Raw genomic sequence first — 22,119 nt, forward strand, 5'->3', positions numbered from 1 at the left:
CCAATTTAGTGTGTCCCATTTTGTCACATGCCGGCGTCTGAAAATGACATCACAGTCGTCTGGTAATGACCATTCACGGCTCACCTTTTTTTCCAAGCTGAATCATGATTGGTTGTTACCTCAGACTTGCGCAACTGATATAATTTTCAATGGACAGCCTGTGGCAAAATGGTCACCCTCTGAGGTAGATAAAAAAAAAAAGGTGGATTATGTTGTTTATTTTCAAATTACACAAACACAATATTAACCAGAATGCTGTGTGGCCAAACATAACATAATATTGGACATAATATTTCGGGGTTGACTTCTCCTTTAAATTGAGAAGCAAGGAGAGAAACTTTGTACAATTCAGATCAAAGTGTAATTCTAATATTGACAGGTAGGGGGCATTCCTATCACATGCTTTCGTCGTTCCTACTGCAACACACTGGGCAAACTCTAGTTTCCAAACGTCCACCTTAAAAGTGCAAAAACTATTAAAAAATCATGGTCACAATATAATTTGATATTATATTGGAATTATATAAAAAAAGGGAAAGTAGCACCGCCTCTGTTGACTTTTGTGATTTTATTGAACTGTAAGTCAAAGATCTCTCAGACGAACAATATTAAGTGTGACGAACGTTTGCATGTACAAGACACAAGATGTCACATGATGATGTCACATGATAGTCAGCTGACTAAGAATGGCCTCCACTCTGTCCGGCAAAGTGGAGTGACAGCATCAAGAAAATACAATAATGTAAAAATAATAATAATAATAATTAAAAACAAAAACGTTCAAAATACAAGGTCACATTTTTTTCCATCATAAAGTTCACTTGAAGAAAATACTGCATGAATACAAGCCTACTATGTCCCACGTGTATAGTCAGCATAAATTCATCCACTTTGGACTGCCTAGGTTGACATTTTTGGAGGGCAATAACAAAATGTGTGTTGAACTTTACTGAACATATAAGTTAAAATATGTCTGTAGGATATGTAAAATAGCTGATTTTATTAATAAAATAATTCAGTCTCATTTTAATTTGCTTATTATTGATAATAAACCCGCTGTTTAAGAGAAAATAGAAGCAAATGTATGTATAACGCTGTTGAACTATTTTTTTCCTATTTATTATTTATTTACAATAATAGCCAATTATTTAATGATAAAATTAATAAAATGTATTTTAATTAACCAATTTAGGGAGTAAAAGGCTAAAAAATGTGAATTTTTTTTATAATCAAACAAGATTCTCACTTTCAGATGTATTCGGAGGCGGCCATATTTGTCCATCCCTGATGTATAAGCGTGTACATATATTGTCCTTTTCTATGTGCAGCACATGCAGGCTTTCTTTGTGTGTATGTGTGTGTTCACTTCCTGAATTTCAAGATGAGGGTTGCCACGACGATGAAGAAGGTGTTCCAGCCCAGAGTGACGACGAAGCCTCGCCAAACCATCATGTGAGTCAGATCCCAACCTGATGAACACACACAGGCGCAAAATATAAGAAATACTGTTGAAAGATATTACTGCATTTATATCTTGGTATTGTACAGGATTTTAAAAATGTATTTGAGAAAAGTCTGCCCTGCAATTGGCTGCCAAACAGTTGAGGGTGTCCCCCAGGAAAGAACATTTTCCTTGTATATTTTATTTATATATTTTATGTATTTTTTAGAATGAAGGTTAAGGTTTTGGTTGAGTCAAATCACCCCCACCCCCCAAAAAATTACGTTTTTTTTTTCAAGGAATAAGTACTTTTTTCATTAAGTATAATAAAGTATAATAAAGGCCTACCAAGAAAGACTACCCCTCAATTCATTCATTAAGAATTGTCAAATCCCCCACCAAAAAAAGCTTTTTTTTTTAAAAAAGGAAAAATCTTATTTTCACAAGAATAAATTTCTATTTATTTGAAAAGTGGCGTGATTTTTCACTCCTAAAAATGAACTTTATCTTCAAGAATAAGTCATTTTTCTGGCCAAAATTTCTCAAATTTCAAAGTAATTTTCACTCTTCTTTTACTCTTCTTTTCCAAGATTATCATATTGTAGGAAAACAGTTTTTTTGCACAAGTCCAATTATGTTCAAGAATAAAATTGCATGCTACTTTAATCATCAAGTCCACTTGAATAAACACATGCTGTGTGTCCCACATGTAAAGTCAGCATATTTTCAAGCACTTCAAACCGCTTTGGTTGCCTCATTGCTCTCTCAGTCTCACACACAGACAGCGTCACGCCACAGGAACAGCTTCACACGGGTCTTACGTAACGTGTGTGCGTACCCCTGTACATGATGCATCGCAGTGCTTCGGAGGCGTAAGTCTGGGGCAGGGCCAAGCTGAGGTAGCGTAGCGGGTAGGGGATACACTCCACAGGCCAGATGATACCTGACATGACAACAAGTTAGTCTAACATAGATCACAACATTGCAACTAGCTCTCCTCTCACAACGCGTTACATTTCAAGAGGAACGAGTCGTGTCACACGCTTCAGCAACACGGATTGTTAACAAAGGCACCACACAGGGAAGAAATGAAGCAAATAGATACAAGAAGAAAAGTAAAATGTCTGTACAGTGTTCCCTCGGTCCCTTCAGTTTTTGCAGTGCAAAAACACTCCCATGCTCAGTCCTAACATGGAGTCTGAACGGCCTGTTAATACTCGGTCTTGTTCAGCTACAAGTGAAGGCACCTTTTCTTAAAACTGAATTATTGTTTGTCATTCTACATTGACTGAGTCATGGCATTACATAAGAATGGTGCATTTATGTTTATGTGTGAGAGCGCTGTACGGAGCTATATGTAAGGGGAGGGGGGTGTGAGCGGATACATGAGGTAGTGAAGGGAAAACAATGCCTCATGAACCATTTGTGATACTTTTTAGCTTCTATTGATGGCACTTTTGGTTATAAGATGCAGGGGAAACATAATAACTTTCCATTTCAGTAGCCTTTATCTTTAAAACAAGTGCTATCTAGAAGAGTAAAATAAACCACAAGTGGTTCATGAGGCTTCGTTTTCTCATCACTAGCATGAGGGAGTAGCATGGGGAATAGGCGGGGTGAAGAGGAGAGCGAAGGGTCGGGCTCATGGCTGCGGGGAGAGTAAGCGGCCGCTTACCAGCACTGGCACACTGTGTGTTGTAAAAGAAAATAAAGTTTGTGCCAAAAAAGAGACAAATGCGGTAAGGAGATCACTGGGCATGAGAAAGAAAGGTAGGCAAGGTTTTATTTAACCAATTACACTTTATTTACGAACGAACAATGTGGGGAAGGAGCAAATCCTACTTCACGGAATTTACTTATCAGGGGGTGTTTTCAGTCTACATTACCACAAAAAACGAGGGAACATTGCAGTTGTTTTTTCAAATATTAAGTCTTATTTACAAGAATTTAGATTTTTTTTTTTTTTTTTTTTTTAGCCAAGAACAGCTGTTTGTGACAAAATATTTGAACTTTTTCCTGTTTTCTTTTATTAATTTGAAGATACTTAGTGCAGCTTACCACTCATGATGAGGTTGGGGTAGAAGAGCCCGAGGGCGGCCTGGTTGGCATTCTGCTCGTCGTCAATGGCGGCGGAAATGACCAGGCCGAAGGAAATGCCCGTGATGCCCTGGAGCACGATCAACAGCACGATCAGAACCAGGGAGCCTTCGTTGGGCATCTGCACACAAACACAAGCAGAAAACACAATTTTTTTTCAAAAAAAGACAAAAACACCTGAGAGATGCTGCTAGTGTTACTCTTCAATAGTTTTACTTGGTTTATAATTTAGAAAACCTTTATTAAAAAAATATCTAACAAGAATCTAACAAGAATTTTTTTTTTTTTTAAATATGGTCAAATTTTGGCGGGACTGAAGTCAGAAATTGTCCGCAAATTATGTTGCATTTTTTTACTATACAATGTATAGAAGAAAATAAAGAAGAAAGTAACAATTCATAATATAAGATCACCAATATTTGAAGATATGTTGTATTTTGTTCTAAAGGATTGTCACTAAATCAAGAATTAAGTGAAGAAAACTTTTTGAAAGAGAATAATGTGACATAATTGTAAGAATTGTGGGGGAAATAAAGTTGGGAGTCCAATTTTTTCTGTTAATAAAGTCATATGTTGACAAGAATATAGTATTTTTCGCTTAAGAATAAGATAATTTCTTAAAGACTACAGCCATATTCTGTTTGACAATAAAGTAGTATAAATATATATGTATATTTTTCATAATAAAGTCAGATTTTTTTTCCAAGAACTAAGCTAGAGTAAAAAAAAAAAACGTCCTTTTCATACTAAGTATTTTGGGGAGAATATTAAATTCATATGCTTTGTAAGTTATTATGTATGTAGTTTTATATGTCAACAAAATATAAATCGTGCACATAGCGTGTGTTGTGTGCTAGCACCTTGAAGACGAGCAAGACGAAGAGCAGCATGAGGATGATTTGGACGCTGATGACCAGCAGCTGAGAGAAAAGGTGAGCCAGCATCGTTTCCAACGAGCTCACACCTGAAAACACACACACACATAACTCATATATCTTATGGCACACGGAAATGTCATCTTCTTAAGCACATTAAACTACCCTAAATTTCATACCATCAACCGCTATTTTTTTCTCACGCTTTGAATCCTGCGGCTTACAGTCAAATTTGGATAATCTTTTTTTTTTTAATTTTATTTTTATAATAGCTAAGGGAGCAATCACCCAGGAAAGAGACAGAGGAGGACGCTACTGAAGTATTGATTTTGAGTTTGAACTGCTATTCTGCATGCTCCGCTTGTAAACATAATCAGGCATGTTACTGTTGTGTTGGTGCAGTATCCTAACAGTGAGTCATTGTTATGTAGAAAATATGTAGGTAAAAATTTTTGTTTTCTGTATCATTTTTGTTGGTGCAGTTTATAATCCACTGCGTCTTATAGTCACAAAAATACAGTACAGTATACTTGAAACGTGTGTAATTGTAATGTTCCCATTGAAAAAACAATAATATGATGTTTCACTGGTGAAGATGTCACCTGCAACCCAGCATCGGTCCAGAAGACCTTCTTTCCTCTCCAGGACAAAGGAGAGGGCGGTCAAGCCCAGGGCCAAGTAGAAAGCAATGCTGGAAGACAACAATGAAAATGAAACTTTATGCTGCCCACTTTGCTTCTTTTTCAAAGCATTGCATATGTAATGAATCTTTTCAAGGGTGGGAGCTATTATCTCAATTTCATCAGGTCTTCAAATGTATCAATAAAATGACATTATCAAACTAACACTTTTGCAGTAAAATTTGCCCTTTGTTCAAAATCGCCGCCATGTTATTTAAACGAAAAAAAAACAAAAGTGACATCCTACTGACCTGAGAACTGCTCCCGGCATCACAAATGTAGTAAAGTCTGTGTTCTGGCTGCCATAAATGGCCTCTTCAAACTACATAACATTAGAAATTAGCATTAAAATATGTTGAAGTGGTAATATTGTGTACTAAACATTTCAGTATTGTTTTGTTCACCTTTATGGGCAAAGCATACATGTAGGCCATGCCGCCCAACTGGCTTTCCACAAAAGCCTATGCAGGAAACACACACACACACACGCAAAACCTCAAAACACGCTAGTAAATGAGGAGTACAGCAGCGACATCTACTGGACAAAAGGATATTTTCCATACATAAATAAATGATGGCACCAAATGCCTTTTTTTTTAAAAATAGGACATTAAAAAAAATTCTGTGCCTTACACCTTTCAGGCAAATTAAAAAAAAAGCAAAGATGACCCCAGAAACTGGCTTCAAAATTGAAAGGCATAAGTCATATATCAAAATTACAATACAATAAATAACCCTCCTGTATATATTAGGATTTTGTATGCCTCCAATAATACCATAGGTGATTCGATGTTTTAAAACATGTGATGTGACAATTTAAAAATATGATTCTATTCTGTTGGGTTAAAACAAATGTGATTTTCCAATTCAAGGCTGTTTTTACAACACCCCATTCTACATCTAAAAAATAAAACATGTAACAGAATGACTGTAAGTCAATAATGTATATAATGTAAATAATGTACATCAAATACTGTATAATCATATACAATTATGTGGAAAAAAATCCCACGATTATTATTTTACAAAAATTGAAGTAGTCACTATATTGTATGTAATTAAATGATCTGTAACTGTATTTAAAGACACCATTATGAAAGGACTGAATATTAGTTATAATCAACATTAGGTGTTCAGCATTTAAATGATAGTTAAAATAAATCATAAAATCTGCATAAAACTATAAAAAAATGTATGGGATATATTTAGTTTAAATATGCATTATTACTTCCTGTCGAATGAGAATTATTGAAGGATAGTTTGAACAACCTCTTTTGAACAAATACAAAAAATCTTTACCTGAAAGGCTTGGTACAATTTTTGCTGCAGCATCAAGGCAATTTGTCTGTCTGGAAAAACAAAATGTCTTGTTGTTAACCTTGAAGCTGGCGTCACAACAGGTGGGACAAAGACATCATCTTTCTACTTACTTGTCTGGTCCAGCCAGACGTGCACCGAACCTCCTTCCATCATCTCCCTGGACAGATTCTTCAGTATCATTCTGGGAAACCACCAGTATTGTCAGTGATTATTTACAGTTTAGATTCACACAAGTAACGAGAGGTGGCACATGACAAGTCGGGTACAACCATTCTAGTAATGGGGAGAAGCTGGCTTTTTACAATAATGAAATTGAATAACCTACTAAACTATTTTATGAACTTATATTTTCCTGACACACATAATTCAATAATTTTTTTTCAATGATTTTTGCATGTTTGTTTTATTTAAAATCTCGAGTACCCCCTGAAGTTCCTTCAAGCACCCACTATTTGAAAATCACTGATGGTAAAGTATCAAAAAGAATAATGAATCTGAAGTTGTTTTTTTAAAGATAAATAAATATAAACCATAATTTTATTGGTTAATAGATTTTCCTCTATGTGGCCCGCAAGCTAGAGCGAATTTGACACCCCTGGTTTAGATGTTCCAGTAGGCTTTTCAGGACATTTTGTGTTATTTTCTGGCAGAAAACCAGAGGATTTTTTTGTATTATTTCAAATTGACGGTACTAGTAATAATAATAATAATAATAAAACACAGGTTTAAAAAATACAAACATGATGTAATAGCTCTCTCAAATAGCAATTAAAAATATTCTTTCCCTGTGTTCTCGATTGACATGATTTCTTTTTGGCAAGTTCTCATTCACCTCCTTGAATCTTTTGTTCCTGTTTGCTGCTGTACTAGGAAGTAGTGGAATGTTTTTCAACAACTTCAACTGTTGTGACACTTCCAACTTGCATGCATGTGTGTGAATCTTCTGTTGTTGCCAAGTCCTGCTGCATGCAATGACCTCGTGACTCTGCCCTGCAGCTAGAAAGCTATTAAGTGTGACACTTTGGTATTGTGTTGGCGGCAATGTTCTCTGCTGCGGCCTTCTGGTGACGCACAAGATGGAGATCACCGCAGGTACACAAGATGCTGAGTCAGGCGACAGAGTAAACACAGCATCTTGTTTTTGTTTTTTTTTTAATGTCTTTTTGTTGCTATGCAAAACACATGCAGTCAAAGGCGTCATTTTACCATGGCACCTTGACTTAAAAAGAACATAATCAATACAAGTCAGCTAGCTTAAGGCTAATGCATGATGCAAAACACTATAGGCAGGCTAATAAAACTAGCAGCGATGTTGCAGTCTTTAGAAAACTGTATATAGCAGATGTAACACATTCAGACAGAGCACTCAACAAAAGTATATATTCTTTATCCTCAGCACCATATTAATGCTCTTCTATGTATTATCAAACATAGAAACATATTGACTGAATTTGTCAATTTAGTCAATTATGTACCCCCATGTGAAACATTGCAAGTACCTTGTAACTAGCGCAAGGCATTTTTCTATGAAAACAACAACTTAAAACAGATTGTTGTGAAATCCATGTGTAATTTCTTAAACTTTGGGAATTACATTTGTAGCGATATCTTGGTGTAATATATTCAGTCACTGCTGTAACTAGATTGTGAAACATCATTTGCTTTTTCTTGCTCATCTGGCAAAAAAATTAATTATGAACGACATTATGGATCCATATAAAACTTAATAAAAATTAAAGCAAACAACGTTTGGGACTTTAATACAATTTGTCAAAATAAGCTGCTTCATGTTCCAACCACTCTGCTCTTAATTTGAAAAGAAAAATGAACTCTTCTTATCGTAGCATTAAAAGATATTAAATTAGACTTGCGGATACCTAAAATCTCACACACCTTCACTTGAGAACCACTAAATTAACTGCCCCCTAGTGGACAAAGTATGCCCACCAAGAACATCACAGTGCCAATGGAATCACCAAGTTGCATTAATTTCTATGTATTGTATATTTTTTCTTAATAAAACAATTTGAAATATTTTTTTTGCAAGTTTGTTTGAAGCATAATTGTAAAAAAATGTAATCTCACTTTCTTTGTTTCTTTTCTTGGGAAATACTGCACATGCTTTCCACTGGACAGCAAAAATGTTGTTTCTAAATTAAACAAAAATTTCCAAATTACCCTGAATTGGACATGTTAGTTAGCATGATAATTTCTTCTGCTTGACTAAAATTGAATCAGGCCTGATAATGAAGTGGATCATTTTACATTCACATCAATAAAAGACTGATCACAAATTGAATTATTGTGTATATATATATAGAGAGTCTGGATCGTGTGTGTACCTATTTAGTAGGTAACTACTGAAGTTCTTGCTAAAGCCGATGACGCCCCAGTACTTCCCGTCATAAATCCCTGCAAAAGCCTCTGCATGAGACAAGTTGACCTGTCAAATCACACAACAGAGGGTTATATGAACTTTGTTACTCTAAAAGTAGTAACTAATGTCTAGGACATATATAAACTGTTCAGCAGGACTTACTACCTGTTCCACACTGTCACTGTCCAAAAAGGAAAGTAGCGAGTGACTGAAAGCGATTGGTGACGTCTCATTGTTGACAACGGCAACTTGGATCCCTTTGGGGTCTCCTCCAACGCACAAGCAGATGAGCGACATCTGGATGACCGGCAGCAGGAACTGGAAACACAAGGATCTGCAAAGGATGCTATGGTCAGACATGCCCACTAATATTGTGATTTGCCGTCGCGGCTGACGCACCCTGGCATCCTCTTCATCCGCAGCAGAGTTTTGATGGTGAGGGCGACAATGTTCCTCCACTTGGGAATCACGTGTCCGACTCGGACTTTCCAGTCCACTAGGAAAAAATATTTGATCATCAATCGTCACAAAAGTATTCTGAATGTGTCATTACAATAATATGTTCTACGCAGCCAGAGTAGTCTAAAATGATATTGATTTTGTAGAATATGAATTAAGAAGCAAAATCAATTAGTTTAAATCTATCTCAGGGGGCGGACATTTAGACTCTTGTTATCAACTGAAAATGACATCACAGTTGCTCAGGGGTCAGGTAACACAGAATCACTGCTCACCTGTTTTCTGAATTGGATTATGTGGTATTTCCATCGACCAATCACGACTAAGGCCCATGGCAAATGTCACATGACAAGAGTACGCAAACAAACAACGAGTTATTGGTGACAAAATGGCTGTAAAATGGATTAAAATGGACGTCATTTGAGTCATATTTCCTAAACGCACACAGAACACGTTGACTTGCCCTTTGAGTTGTGTAACCAACACACACAACTACGCCCTACAAAAGTCATCTAGCTTAATGCTAACGCACAATGAAAAATAAAAAGGTTTAATAACGATAGGCTTACGATATTAGGGTTGATGCTGCGCAAGTTACACTTTACTCAATGAATTTTTGAACAGAAATTATACAGTAAACAGGGATTATAACAATACTAACAGGCATATATTCTTTATCCTCCCCAAATATTTACCTATATTACAGCATTTTACTGACTTATATTTAGTTGTTTTTCATCATTATATTCTATTTAAATAAATTATTATTGTATGTTTGTTCATGGTTATGCATGTTTTATTTGCTATAAAGTGATTTTTCAACTTAAAAAAATAAATACGACCAACATTTTTTGTTGGGTGTTTTTTGTGGGGCTGCAAGACTCACAGTATGGAATATCCTTGTTGCCTTTCTAGTTACGACAAAGAACATACGAGTGCATGGACATAAAGCTAAATATCAGGTAAATCATAAAAATACCCCCGAGCTGTTTTGCTTCACTTTATACCAATGATAACATTACTGCTGAATGACACACCAGAATGACTGACGACCTCCCCGGTGACTTTGGGCAGGTTGGCAAGAATTGGTCGACTCTCGTCCCGCCCGCTCTCAAACGATTGGCTGTTCCCCAACACATCGTCTTGGGAACCGGAATCCCGTTTCATACACGTTTGGTCTGAGGTCTCACACAGTTGCAGGAATGCATGCTCCAAAGTCTATGGTAGAGGATTCATATATATATTATATACATATACAAGTTACAACTCCAAATGGTCAGCTCATCGCCCGAGAGTTTTAGCTTGCAACTCACAGTGGAACTTTGCATCTTCATGACTGCTTCTGGAGTTCCTTCAGCCAACAAGCAGCCATTCCTCATCAGGCCCACCTAGACAAGGAGAAAAAAAAGAATAACTCTTTGTTTTGCATATGAATATACTAAACAAACAGTGTCAAATCACATAATTTTGTTTTGGAAAGGTCCATTAGCTTAATGCTATCATACAATATAAAATGCCATTGACAGTCTATGAATACGAGCATCAATAATGCGGTAGTTATAAATATTTGAACAACAGTGGTGAAGCAACACAGACAGACATAATGGATCAATTTACACAGAGTCAGATGAAAAAAGAACATCAGCCGTAAGTCGTCGCTTCATTTTGTTGATTTTTTTGTGCCCTGACAATTGAGCGTGATTTCAGAACAAAACCCCCACCCCACCCCACCTCCAGGGTAAAACAATCAGGCACCACTGCTTTAAACACGACTAATAAACGTAACAGAGCGTTGCTAAGCAACCAAAGTCAAGTAAGTGCAGACCAAATGCATGCATGTTGTGACCTCCTTTTAGCAATCACCTCTCTTGACACTCATGCTTGTGCTTAGTCACAAAATGAATCCCAGCCGCCTGACTGGTTTGACCAGAGAACTTGTGATTCTTTTGTTTGCAAGGAGTTACCTTGGACAGTTTTTTTTGTGCTGTACAGAAACAAGCATGATTTTGTACATGTGTGTGTATTTCTATTCATTCTCACTATTTTGATTGACTCTTAGATCAGACCTTGTCACCACTAGTGGTGTCCTTCCGGACCTCACCATCTGAAATGTGTTTTTTTGTACAGTTTACCTGCCGCATTGCCTTTATCCTTAATCCACCCTCTCCTGAGTTCTTCTTCTCATTGATTTTTGTGAATTCGACCTTTGACTGTTCCCAGTTAGCATGTTTTACGTACAGTACATGTTGAAAAATGCAGAACGATTTCTCAGTAGTTTTATGTTACATGTAACTTAATCTTTCTGAACCAAGCAATCTAAACAGTAAACACGCAGACTCACTGACGCTAAAATAATCTGCAGAGTAAATTTATGGCAGCAGATCATTCAGCTTTTGAAGGATTTAATACATAAAGAAGATTACCAATGAACTTATGGAATACTTCATGCAATTCTAAGCCTGAGCTCACACACAAAAGAATTATTCAAGATACCTGCAGGTCTCATGCTATGCTAGTTAGCATTACAACATGAGGAGATGTGGACATGCACATTTTTTTATGTAAATGAGATTTTCTCACCACGTTGGCTTGTCTGGCTTCCTCGATGTAGTGCGTTGTGATGATGACCGACACTTTTCCTGTCTTCACGATATCCACCAAATGCTGCCAAATCCTGGAAAGGTGAAAGACAAACCTTTAGTTTCATAAATGTTAATTTTAGATGCCTCTATCTGTAATGTAGTTTCTCCATCCATCCATTTTCATCCATCCATAAATTACGATACCGTTAACTGCTCATCCTCACAGTGAATGGTGCTTTCAAACGCAATTGGAAATTTCACTTTCAATCGGTTGTTTACTGAGACTGAATTCTACTCGTAAAAGGATACGAGAAATAGTCCATGTGCCCGGAGTGATCAATAATCACTGATAAATATTTCACGAAGCCAACCAGTGTGGCGCAACTTGCTCGGGGAACACGTCAGGTTTCATGTTTCCTTTTCTTTAGGTTACAGAAGCAACAAAGGACTAATAGTTCAATGCTCACACAGCTCCATTTCCCCCGCGGGTGTCCACTTACGTAAAGATAGGCACTCCAAGTGCTTGCATAGAAGAATAGCAGAAAGATGAGTATGAGTGGTACTTGCAGACGTTTGTACATACTTGGCCCTGAGCACAGGGTCCACGCCCACCGTGGGTTCATCGAGGATGAGCAGCTCGGGATTCTGGAGCAGCGCCGCCGCCAGGGACACCCGTCGCTTCTGGCCGCCACTGCCAGACAAATATGGAATTACAGATAATACATTTTTGACAGAAATAAATGTTCCAACAAAGGAATAAAAACTCACGAAAAAGAGCTTTTTTTGGGACAAACATCTTTTTTCTAGATTCGTCTTAAGAAACAAATACAAACATAAATAAATGTCTATTCAAAATAGAGTTGTATTTCTTCTGTTTTATTCGGAAAATATTTAGTTTGAGAAAAGGTCAAATTTTTATAGATTATAATCTCATTTTTTCCAGGAATTTTATAGTCTTATTTTTCAAGGACGAAGTCTTCATTTTTTTATTATAGTAAATCAACATTAGGCTTTTAATGTGATGTTTTTATTTAGTGAACATGATGTAACATGACTGTGGCTATTACCTCAATGGGACATGAATATTACATGGCGTGCTAACGAAGCTGCTTTCTTTTAGGGGCCTCTTCGGAGAACACAAAACTCTTATGTAAAGATATTAGAGCTATAGGGGCCATTAAGGGCTTTCGGTCAGTACAGATACTATAGCATCGTGCAGACCTTCGTTTATAAGTTAGATACCCACTTCTTGTTCAGTGTATGGTGGAACCTCGGCTAGTGTTTTGTTTTGCCTTGCGAACAAAAATTTGAGACACAATTGCTTGGATGGTGGCAGGAAATGTCACAACAAGCAGAGGTTTCTTTTCCCCAAAAGAAACACATTTTTTTGTCTCAATGTCTCATTTTCGCGTCTTCCTTCTGCCCTCCCGCCCACAATGGGAGCCTATCAGGTTATACTCAACACAAGGATAGCCAATCAGTGTCTACTTCAGGGTATGAGTTGCCCTCCATTTTCCAATACCGATGGATAAAAATAGATCTAATCAGTATAAATAAAGGGATTAAAATACAGACTAAGTATTAGATTACCGCAAATTAAAAAAACACAGCATTCACTAAAACTGTTATTACTTGATTTTAGTCTGTTATTTTGTCATTTACAATTGTTTCAATGGAGAAAGATACTTTTGAGATGTTTTCTAGCATTTGTACACAGGAGTGTTTACCAAGACACTCAAGGAAACACTGCATTAAAAAAATTCTACCTGAGATTGCGGACCAACCGGTCCTTCTGTGGTAGATCCAAGAACTCAATAAGGAAGGTGATGCGGGCTTGGGTTTCCCGGAAAGTAAGACCATGGATTCGTCCATAGAAGGTGAGCGTGTTACTGATGGTGAACTCGTTGTACAAGGCCAGCTCCTAAATGACATAACATGTGACTCACGATGCACTTCTCGTAGATAAATGAATAAAAGCATTCATAAAAACATGCCAGGCTTACTTGGGGCATGTATCCCACCATCCTGCCTGGCACGCCGTGGCCGGGGAACGCCGGCGGCTTACCCAGTACACTGATATGACCTTTTGAGATGCTGAGAGTTCCCACGATGCATTTCAGCATCGTGGTCTTGCCGCAGCCGCTGGGGCCTAGCAGCCCGTAGCTGCCAGAATAGAACAATAAAAAAAATAAAACTTAGAGAAATGGGCATGTGCATGATCATAACTTCTGGAGTCTTTTATCTCAGATTTCTTCAAGAGGAAGAATTATGCAAGGAAGCTCACTTGTCCAAACTTCAGGTCAACAGATAATGACTGTATAAGCTTAACGCATGATGGCAGCCACGATAAAAATAACAATAACATTTACGAGTATGATTACTATGATAAGTATGAGAGTCGCAAATTGTTTGATAGCCACTCAGGTAAAATCGAATAGATTGAATTAAAACGTTTTTGTTGTGTTTTTCAGATAATTCCAGATAATATAAATTTAGAGATCATTGAAAGATTGCATTCTTGTGTTTTATGATCAGGGTTGGACACTTAAATGTAAAATTTTAACTTATTACAGATAAAAACAAAATGCAGAGTTTGGAGATATTTCAATTTTGATATATTTTTAATAAAATCAGTTTTTTTCCAGTAAAATTCACATTTCATTTAACAGTTAAGCTTCTCCACAAACAAATGATTTATTTCACAAGTATTAAACATTTTTTGCTGAATAAATGCCAATTATCTCCAGTCTTACGCTGTTTCTAGAATACTGTAATATTTTTAGAATAATTAATGTTTTTCAAGAATAACTGACTTTTTAAAAAATGTTATTTGTTCTGATAAAGTTGATTTTTTTTCCCTAAATAAACACTGCTATTTTTTAATCAAGCATGTCAACATTTTTACAAAATAAACACTTTTTCCCAAAGCAGTCACATTTTTCAAGAAAAACTAAAATTTACCAAGATAATTCACATTTTATCCAACAATAAATCATATTTTCCTTAAAAAAAAGTTATGCTTTTTTGAGGAATAAAGTAGATTTTTTCCAAAATAAGTAACATTTTTCTAACAATAAATCTGTTTGTTTTTTTTCAAAATAGTGTACTTTTTCAAGAATATTGACGTTTTTGCAGAAGAAATGCAATTTTCCCCAGCCATCTTGGTAGAATAGTCATATTTTTCCTGATTAAAGTAACAATTTTTCAGTATAGGTCACATTTTATCTAACAATGAAGTAGCTTTCTCTCCAAAATAAATGGGTTTTTATTCAAGGAGATGAACATTTTTGCAGAATATTTGCAAATTTCCTCCAGGCATAGTTTTAAAAAAATAAAGGATTTTATTTGAGTCTAAGGGACATTTTATTTCACAAAAATGTGTTGTTTTGTTTCCAAAATGTGTATTTTTTAAGAATACTAACAGTTTTGTAGAATGCATGCAAAAGACTGCGCTGAGGAACTCCTTCAATTAACGCAACAGACCACATTACACTTGTTATCTCCTGAGCGCATTCAAAATATAACAAGATGCATGTTTTGCACTTCCACATTATGTTAGCTTTCTTACAATACCTGTACATCTCTCCACTGTTTACAGCGAAGATAATTTTTTTTACAAGTGTTTCCACTGTCAGGTTTTTGTACCCAGGCCAGCTGTCACTAGAGGAATGTGGAAAAGGTGTTTGTTGGACTAGCTTGCGTCAACGCCTTCTAATGACGTCCAACTTGAGAAAAACAAAATTGGGGTGTGCACAAGGACACTTAGTGACACACATGACAGGATGGTGGAATGAGATCAACAGCGTGGCTCATTTGGGGTATTGATCGGGACAAAAATGGGTCAATACCTCAACTGGGAAAATTGCTGTACTCACATTTGTCCCTGTGGCACGGTGAGGTTGAGGTTGTTGAGGACTTGTAGCTTTCCATATGAGCGGCAAACATCATGGCACTGAATGGCGGGGTCTCCCAGCGTGATCTGCGATGCCTCTAGGTCGTCCTTCATGTTCTTTTGATTCTGTAATCGGGTGGAGGTGGTTATTAGCATACATGTACGTTGCATCATTTCTACATAGCCCTCAATCAGTGACATTCAACAATGTCTTTGTCACGCCTTTCATGCCTATTTTCCAACACTCTAAAAACAACGAGGTCAAATATAACACAGTTGTGGTCAAAAGTTGACTGACCCAAATACCTTTTTTACTTTAGAGCGTGAAATGTTGGGTTTAATTTAACAGTTCATGAACATGACCCTTGTAGTGCTTTGTAACATTAAAATTGCCTTTTTATTTGCATTTTAACAAAATACATCAATGCTGTGACTTTAATGACGACATTTGACGTAAAATTCTTCAATTTTGCTTTGTGTAACACAATAAATATTACAAGTGTGTCAAAATAAATACTGCTAATTTAGGGGCAGATGCGGCAGTGAGTGCTTAGCATGTCCGCCTCACAGTTGAAAGGTCCCGGGTTCAATTCCAGCTTCCTTCCGGCCTTCCTGTGTGGAGTTACACGTTCTCCCCGTGCCTGTGTGGGTTTTCCCTGGGTACTCCGGTCTCCTCCCAAAATTCCCCTAAACATGCGTAGACTTTGCACTCTGCTTTGATATTATTTTCATCGATAAATATGGTGAGATCAGGTTGTAAAATAGGAAATGTCATCAAAGCAATGAAACTGTCAAATGAGTTTGAAATTACCTGTCGTGCCAAATAATTTCATGAAGTTGGCTGGTTTCTTGAAATTAGCACACTGGCAATACTACCATTTTGGAGAGGCCGCTTCCTGTCAGAGTCACATGACTATCACATGATCTTCACAGCAGGATGTTCACTAAATGCCGCTTGTTAAACATATTCATATAAATTCTTGTACCCCTAGCATAGTTATTTGTTTATTTATTTATTGTTTTATTCATTTATTTTTTAAATATCTTTTTATATTTTACTAAGTTTATATGTATATTCTTCTGGCTTCATTATCTCTGTATTATTCTTTCAAATTTGCTATCAATGTTTATAGTTAAGATTTGTTCATACATTTCTTACTCTATATTGGAATTTTTGCAATAAAAAATATATATGCTGCTTGGTTTTTTTTAATGACTCAACATTTTGGGTAGGATGAGTTATTTTTGACATGAATGTTTTTAGTGTGAAATGTGTTGTTTAAAAAATACAATCTAAATCAATTAATAGTTAATATATATATATATATATATATATATATATATATATATATATATATATATATATATATATATATATATATATATATATATATATATATATAAAACATATCAAAATGTCAAAAAGAGTGTGATAAAATTTTCCTTGTAAAAATATACTTTTAACTTAAATGCAGTGGTAAAAATTGAAGAATTTAAATGGCAATTAAGTTTTTTTTTTTTTTTTTTTATCCCTGCAAAATGGACATTTGTGGTTTATTCACTGTATAAGGCACACTGGATGATAAGGCGCACTGTCAGCTTTTGAGAACATGGAGAACATGGACACTTATTCTACAGTGCATTTTTTTTAACCGATTGCACCTCTAGATGGGTTTGACCACGCAATTTTATATCTGATGAGAAATTCTCCTTTTTAAACATTAGTACAAGACATTTGACAACAGAAACAGGCCACACAACAACATTCCATCTAGTTAGGTAAGTGGAGTAGATGTCACAAAACAGATGACACGATCCCCGAGGCTGGAAATTGACAGCTCGACTTGACTTCATTTAAATGTAACATTTGTAAACACATTTTGTAACTAATATAAAAAAAGTGCAACCCTCCTGCAAGTTAGCCTTGCTTGCAAGGTCATATATATATATAAATATATATATATATATATATATATATATATATATATATATATATATATATATATATATATATATATATATATATATATATATATATATATATATATATATATATATATATATATATATATATATATATATATATACATACACACACATACATACACATTAGTGTCAGGTAGAATGCTTTCAAATTTTCCATATTTATATACATTGATTTGTTAACATGGTTGTTGTAAAGTTTACTGTTGAAGTTGCCAAAGTAGACATTTAAGAGACTGCAACCCAAAGTTTTTTTTTTTCAGTTAATATGTAACTGAAGAATGAACTGTCTGAAAGATTAAAAGTTTATTTGCCTTTATTCCAGCATAAACCTAACTGGTAAATCCAAAACACAGATACTGTATTATCAAATCTGTTTATTGTAATATGATTTTTTGATTGTGTGTGTTAAAAATGCTTTGGACAAGGAACTTGCAAAAATTGTTGCCTATCAAATTCCAATCAAAACATTGAGGCTGAAAAAAAATTCTTAAATTATTTTTCAAAATTGTTCAGCCCTACAAGAATACGAACGAGACAAAGCAGTTTTGCCCTTTCACCCTAATGGGAACAACAACAACAACTGTGGCAGAAATCCCACTGCTTAACAATTACAATTTAACGCACCGTAAAGGAAAACTTTTTTTCTTTCAACATGAATCCTACATTTTCCCAGCAGGGAGATTAGAGAGCGTGAGGCTGATGTCGTTGCATAATAATAATCTGCTGCTGCTTTTCACCTCTGCCACTTTGACCTACATATGCAGACACGTGGAACTCACATCGAAGGCAGCAAAAATTTAAAAGGAGGCAAAAACTTACACGTGAAGACGCAGATGGAGACTGAAAGATAAGACGTGCGGGGGATGAAGATGTAACGATGAAGTGCACCACAATGCTAACAACTACAACCGCCGAGGCCCCATTAAGGCATGCTTGCAAAGAGGGAGAACAGGTTCAGTCAATATGAAACACACGCACCTGCAGGGTGTCGACCAGATAACATGAAGGAATTTCATTCATCCATTTTCAAACTCATCGTGTCCCCATTAAAGTGCCAAGTAGTACACCCAGGACTGGTCACCACACACACACACACACACGCACATAAATACATACATACACACATCCATCCATCTTCTATAGCCGCTTATCCCCACAGGGGTCGCAGGCTTGCTGGCGCCTATCTCAGCTGGCTTCGGGCAGTAGGCGGGGGACACCCTGAACTGGTTGCCAGCCAATCGCAGGGCACACAGAGACGAACGACCGATCACGCGCCTAATCACACCTAAGGACAATTTAGTATGTCCAATTCACCTGCCATGCATGTTTTTGGGGAGTGGGAGGAAGCTGGAGTGCCCAGAGAAAACCCACGCGGGCTCAGGGAGAACATGCAAACTCCACACAGGAAGGCCAGGTGGGTTTGAATCGGGACCTTTGAACTGTGAGGCTGACATGCTATTCACTGCACCACCGAGCCGCAGTGATGTGTGTGTGTGTTGTGTGTGTGTGTGTGTGTGTGTGTGTGTGTGTGTGTGTGTGTGTGTGTGTGTGTATATATATATATATATATATATATATATATATATATATATATATATATATATATATAAATAAAGAGAGAGAGAGAGAGAGAGAGAGAGAGAGAGAGAGAGAGAGAGAGAGAGAGAGAGAGATGTTGAGCCAATTACAGGGCACATTTATCCAAACACAAGTTCGGATTTACACAAAACTTTGAGCCAATTACAGGGCACATTTATCCAAACACAAGTTCGTATTTACACAAACCTAAAGACAATTTTGAGTCTTCGATCAACTTTTTTGTTTTTTCTTAGATTTGGACAGAAGATGGCGAGGTACATCCTAGACTGGTCACCAACTAATCGGAAGGCCCTTGCATTTCTAGACAAACAATTATTCAAACTCACATTCACACCAATGAAAATTTCTGGAAAAAAAAAAAGATTTTGGGTGAAAGAAGCAGAATACACCCTGGACTGATCTTCTAGTCTTCTATTTACCTATTTTATGTATTAATTAATTAGTTACTTAAGAGTTTTGGCAAAGAAGTGTTGTATGCCCTGGACTGGTCACCAGCCCATGCATATATAGACAAACAACTATTCAAACTCAGATTCACACCAGTGAAAAATCTACTATAGTTCACTCAGATAAACACAATTTTAAAATCATCATTCACACCTATGGACAATTTAGAATTTTCAATGAAGCCAACATGCATTTTTATTGGGTGGCGGGTGCCCGACCCCTGAATTGGTCACGAGCCAGGACAAATAAATATTCCATTTCACATCCATATTTACCCTCATTTAGAGGTATATCCATATATCATGGAATATGAATGATTTGAAAAAAAAAAAAAAAGACATTGATCAAAAGAAGCTGGGTTCACCCTTGACTGGTCGCTAATTACTTGGACAAAAAGCCTGGATTGGAACCCTCAACCAGAACTATAAAGCAGACGTGCTAACTAGGCCACTGTGTAGCTATCACTACCGAATTCCCCTGCAATACAGTAATCTTTTTTTAACATTTGTTACATAATGGTAAATTACAAGTTGGCTCCATAAATTTATTCATGCAACAGCTGAACGCTGAAAAGCGCTTGTCCCACACTTCCCATTCCGGAACAATTCCCACCTCGCTGCTGCTGCAACCAAGTGGATCAAATCCATTTTGACAAGTGCAATCACGCACACAACACCGACGCTAAGCAGAGCGGCATCTCCACTTCTACCCGTTCACCACGCCCCTCCCAAAAATGATGCACCTTACCCAGTCGCCCATCTCGGTGCAATCCGCCGCCATCATCGCATCCTCCCGGCCGGCAGCAGCCTCCTCCTCAATCGCGGTCATGGCTGCAGAAAGGCGGGGGGCACGCCGGAGCCTCCTGCTGGAGGAAGAAAGGGAGGGGAGGAGGACGGTGAAATTCTTCCACTGGCCTTTTTTTATTATTTTTTTTTAAATTGGATAGGTAAATTAGACGTACAATCCGACTATTTTCAGGATCAACAAACCGATGATATACTGTACTGCTATATTGTTATGATGACGTCATAATGACTACATACAAAGTGCAGTGCGTAAGTAAAGAGAAAAGTAACAAAGAATCAAAGTAAAAACTTTATTTTCAAAACACAGATACTCTTATGTAACAAACAAAAACGAAATATAGTATACGCATACGAAACTATGATGTAAAGAAATAATTATATTAGTTTACAACATCTTAATTTTGTGCATCTCAACTACATGTTTAAGTTTAATACATTCAAAGTAAACTGTTATTATTATTATTAGTAGTAGTAGTAGTATTTACCTGGCAGTGGCATCTCGTGTTTATCTCGTCGGAAAATCAAGTGACATATCCTATAAAAAGACAACTGCTCAAATACATTTTAATTCATGTTCCAATTGTGTCATGATGTTTGAATGTTTGGTACGGTTTGCCTCTATGTAGAGAAAATGGAAATAACTAAATTACACCAATGAATGAATGAAAAGTCATGTTTTTCTGACAAATAGCTATAAGGGGAATGTGTAATTTTCGAACGCTTGAATTTGCGATTTACCATTTGACTAGAACTTTTTCAAAGAACCTGCTTTAAAAAGCTTGGGGACTGTTTAAATCGCCCTAGAGATGACGTAACCCATGTTCCATGTTCTTTGAAACAAATTCAAAGAATAATAAAATATATTGACGTCTGTTATCTCACAAATTTGTTTCAGACGCGTTTTTTGTTAGGTCTCTTGGTTTTCATGCCCTAAACGGAAAAGAAGTACAGTACAGGAATGGCTTGGCATTTAAATCAACGTTGTAATTGTCGCCTGGTTATGACGTAGACACTCCGGGGGTAGAGGCCTTGGGGGGTTCGCGCAATTAAGTATAGGAAAATCCGTGTGAAAACCATAATTCAAAATTACCAAACCAAACGAAACATTACAAGTTTTTTTTTTTCGATTCTGTTCAACAGAAAACATTTTAACATACGCAATTTGTACTGTGGCAAAAATAACTAAAAACTACAAAGGGCCAAATTAATTTGTATAGCTGAAAAATTGTCGTTTTGATTACATGTCGCAACGTTAAAATAAGATTTTTTTTGTGTGCTTGTGTTTTTTTTTAATCCTTACGAAAGGATTGGATCATTTAGCAAGATTTGAAAAGACCGGATAGTTTTTTGTTTGTTTGTAATGGTATCAAATGTCCGCTGGAGGGCAGCAGTGGACTTGTATTCTCAGGGAAAAGCGTGCGTATGACTGGGGGGGGGGGGGGGGGGGGGGTTGTCGTTCAAGTTAAATAGATGAAATATAATACTGTATATCTATATACAGTATATACACTTTTTTTTACGTGTGGTTTCTATTTACTCGTCCATTAAACACTGCAAG

General features: G+C 36.5%; 1 protein-coding gene across 6 annotated transcripts; it reads right to left on the bottom strand.

Moving 5' to 3' along the window:
• Positions 1–553: 553 nt before the first annotated feature.
• On the bottom strand, positions 554–21,397 carry abch1 (ATP-binding cassette, sub-family H, member 1). 6 transcript variants are annotated; one of them, XM_088421072.1, is made up of 22 exons: positions 21,300–21,397; positions 21,047–21,096; positions 20,503–20,620; positions 15,707–15,849; positions 13,835–13,994; positions 13,598–13,752; positions 12,415–12,522; positions 11,830–11,923; positions 10,563–10,637; positions 10,287–10,467; positions 9,190–9,286; positions 8,956–9,124; positions 8,756–8,856; positions 6,524–6,594; positions 6,393–6,442; positions 5,498–5,554; positions 5,345–5,415; positions 5,016–5,104; positions 4,399–4,502; positions 3,500–3,659; positions 2,280–2,384; positions 554–1,469 (listed from the first exon to the last, which is right to left on the bottom strand). In XM_088421072.1, exons 3-22 carry the CDS (start codon positions 20,581–20,583, stop codon positions 1,363–1,365), a joined length of 2,178 nt encoding a protein of 725 aa, XP_088277198.1. In that variant the 5' UTR covers positions 20,584–20,620; positions 21,047–21,096; positions 21,300–21,397; the 3' UTR covers positions 554–1,362. The 6 variants fall into 6 exon arrangements, with proteins under 6 accessions (XP_088277198.1, XP_088277199.1, XP_088277197.1 ...); XM_088421073.1 differs by lacking the exon at positions 21,300–21,397 and having other exon boundaries at positions 20,503–20,617; positions 21,047–21,223; XM_088421071.1 differs by lacking the exons at positions 21,047–21,096; positions 21,300–21,397 and adding an exon at positions 20,717–20,768.
• Positions 21,398–22,119: the final 722 nt, after the last annotated feature.

The sequence above is a fragment of the Hippichthys cyanospilos genome, chromosome 8, assembly GCF_059441005.1.
Source record: "Hippichthys cyanospilos isolate Australia breed blue-spotted pipefish chromosome 8, RoL_Hcya_1.0, whole genome shotgun sequence".
Classification (NCBI taxonomy): Eukaryota; Metazoa; Chordata; class Actinopteri; order Syngnathiformes; family Syngnathidae; genus Hippichthys; species Hippichthys cyanospilos.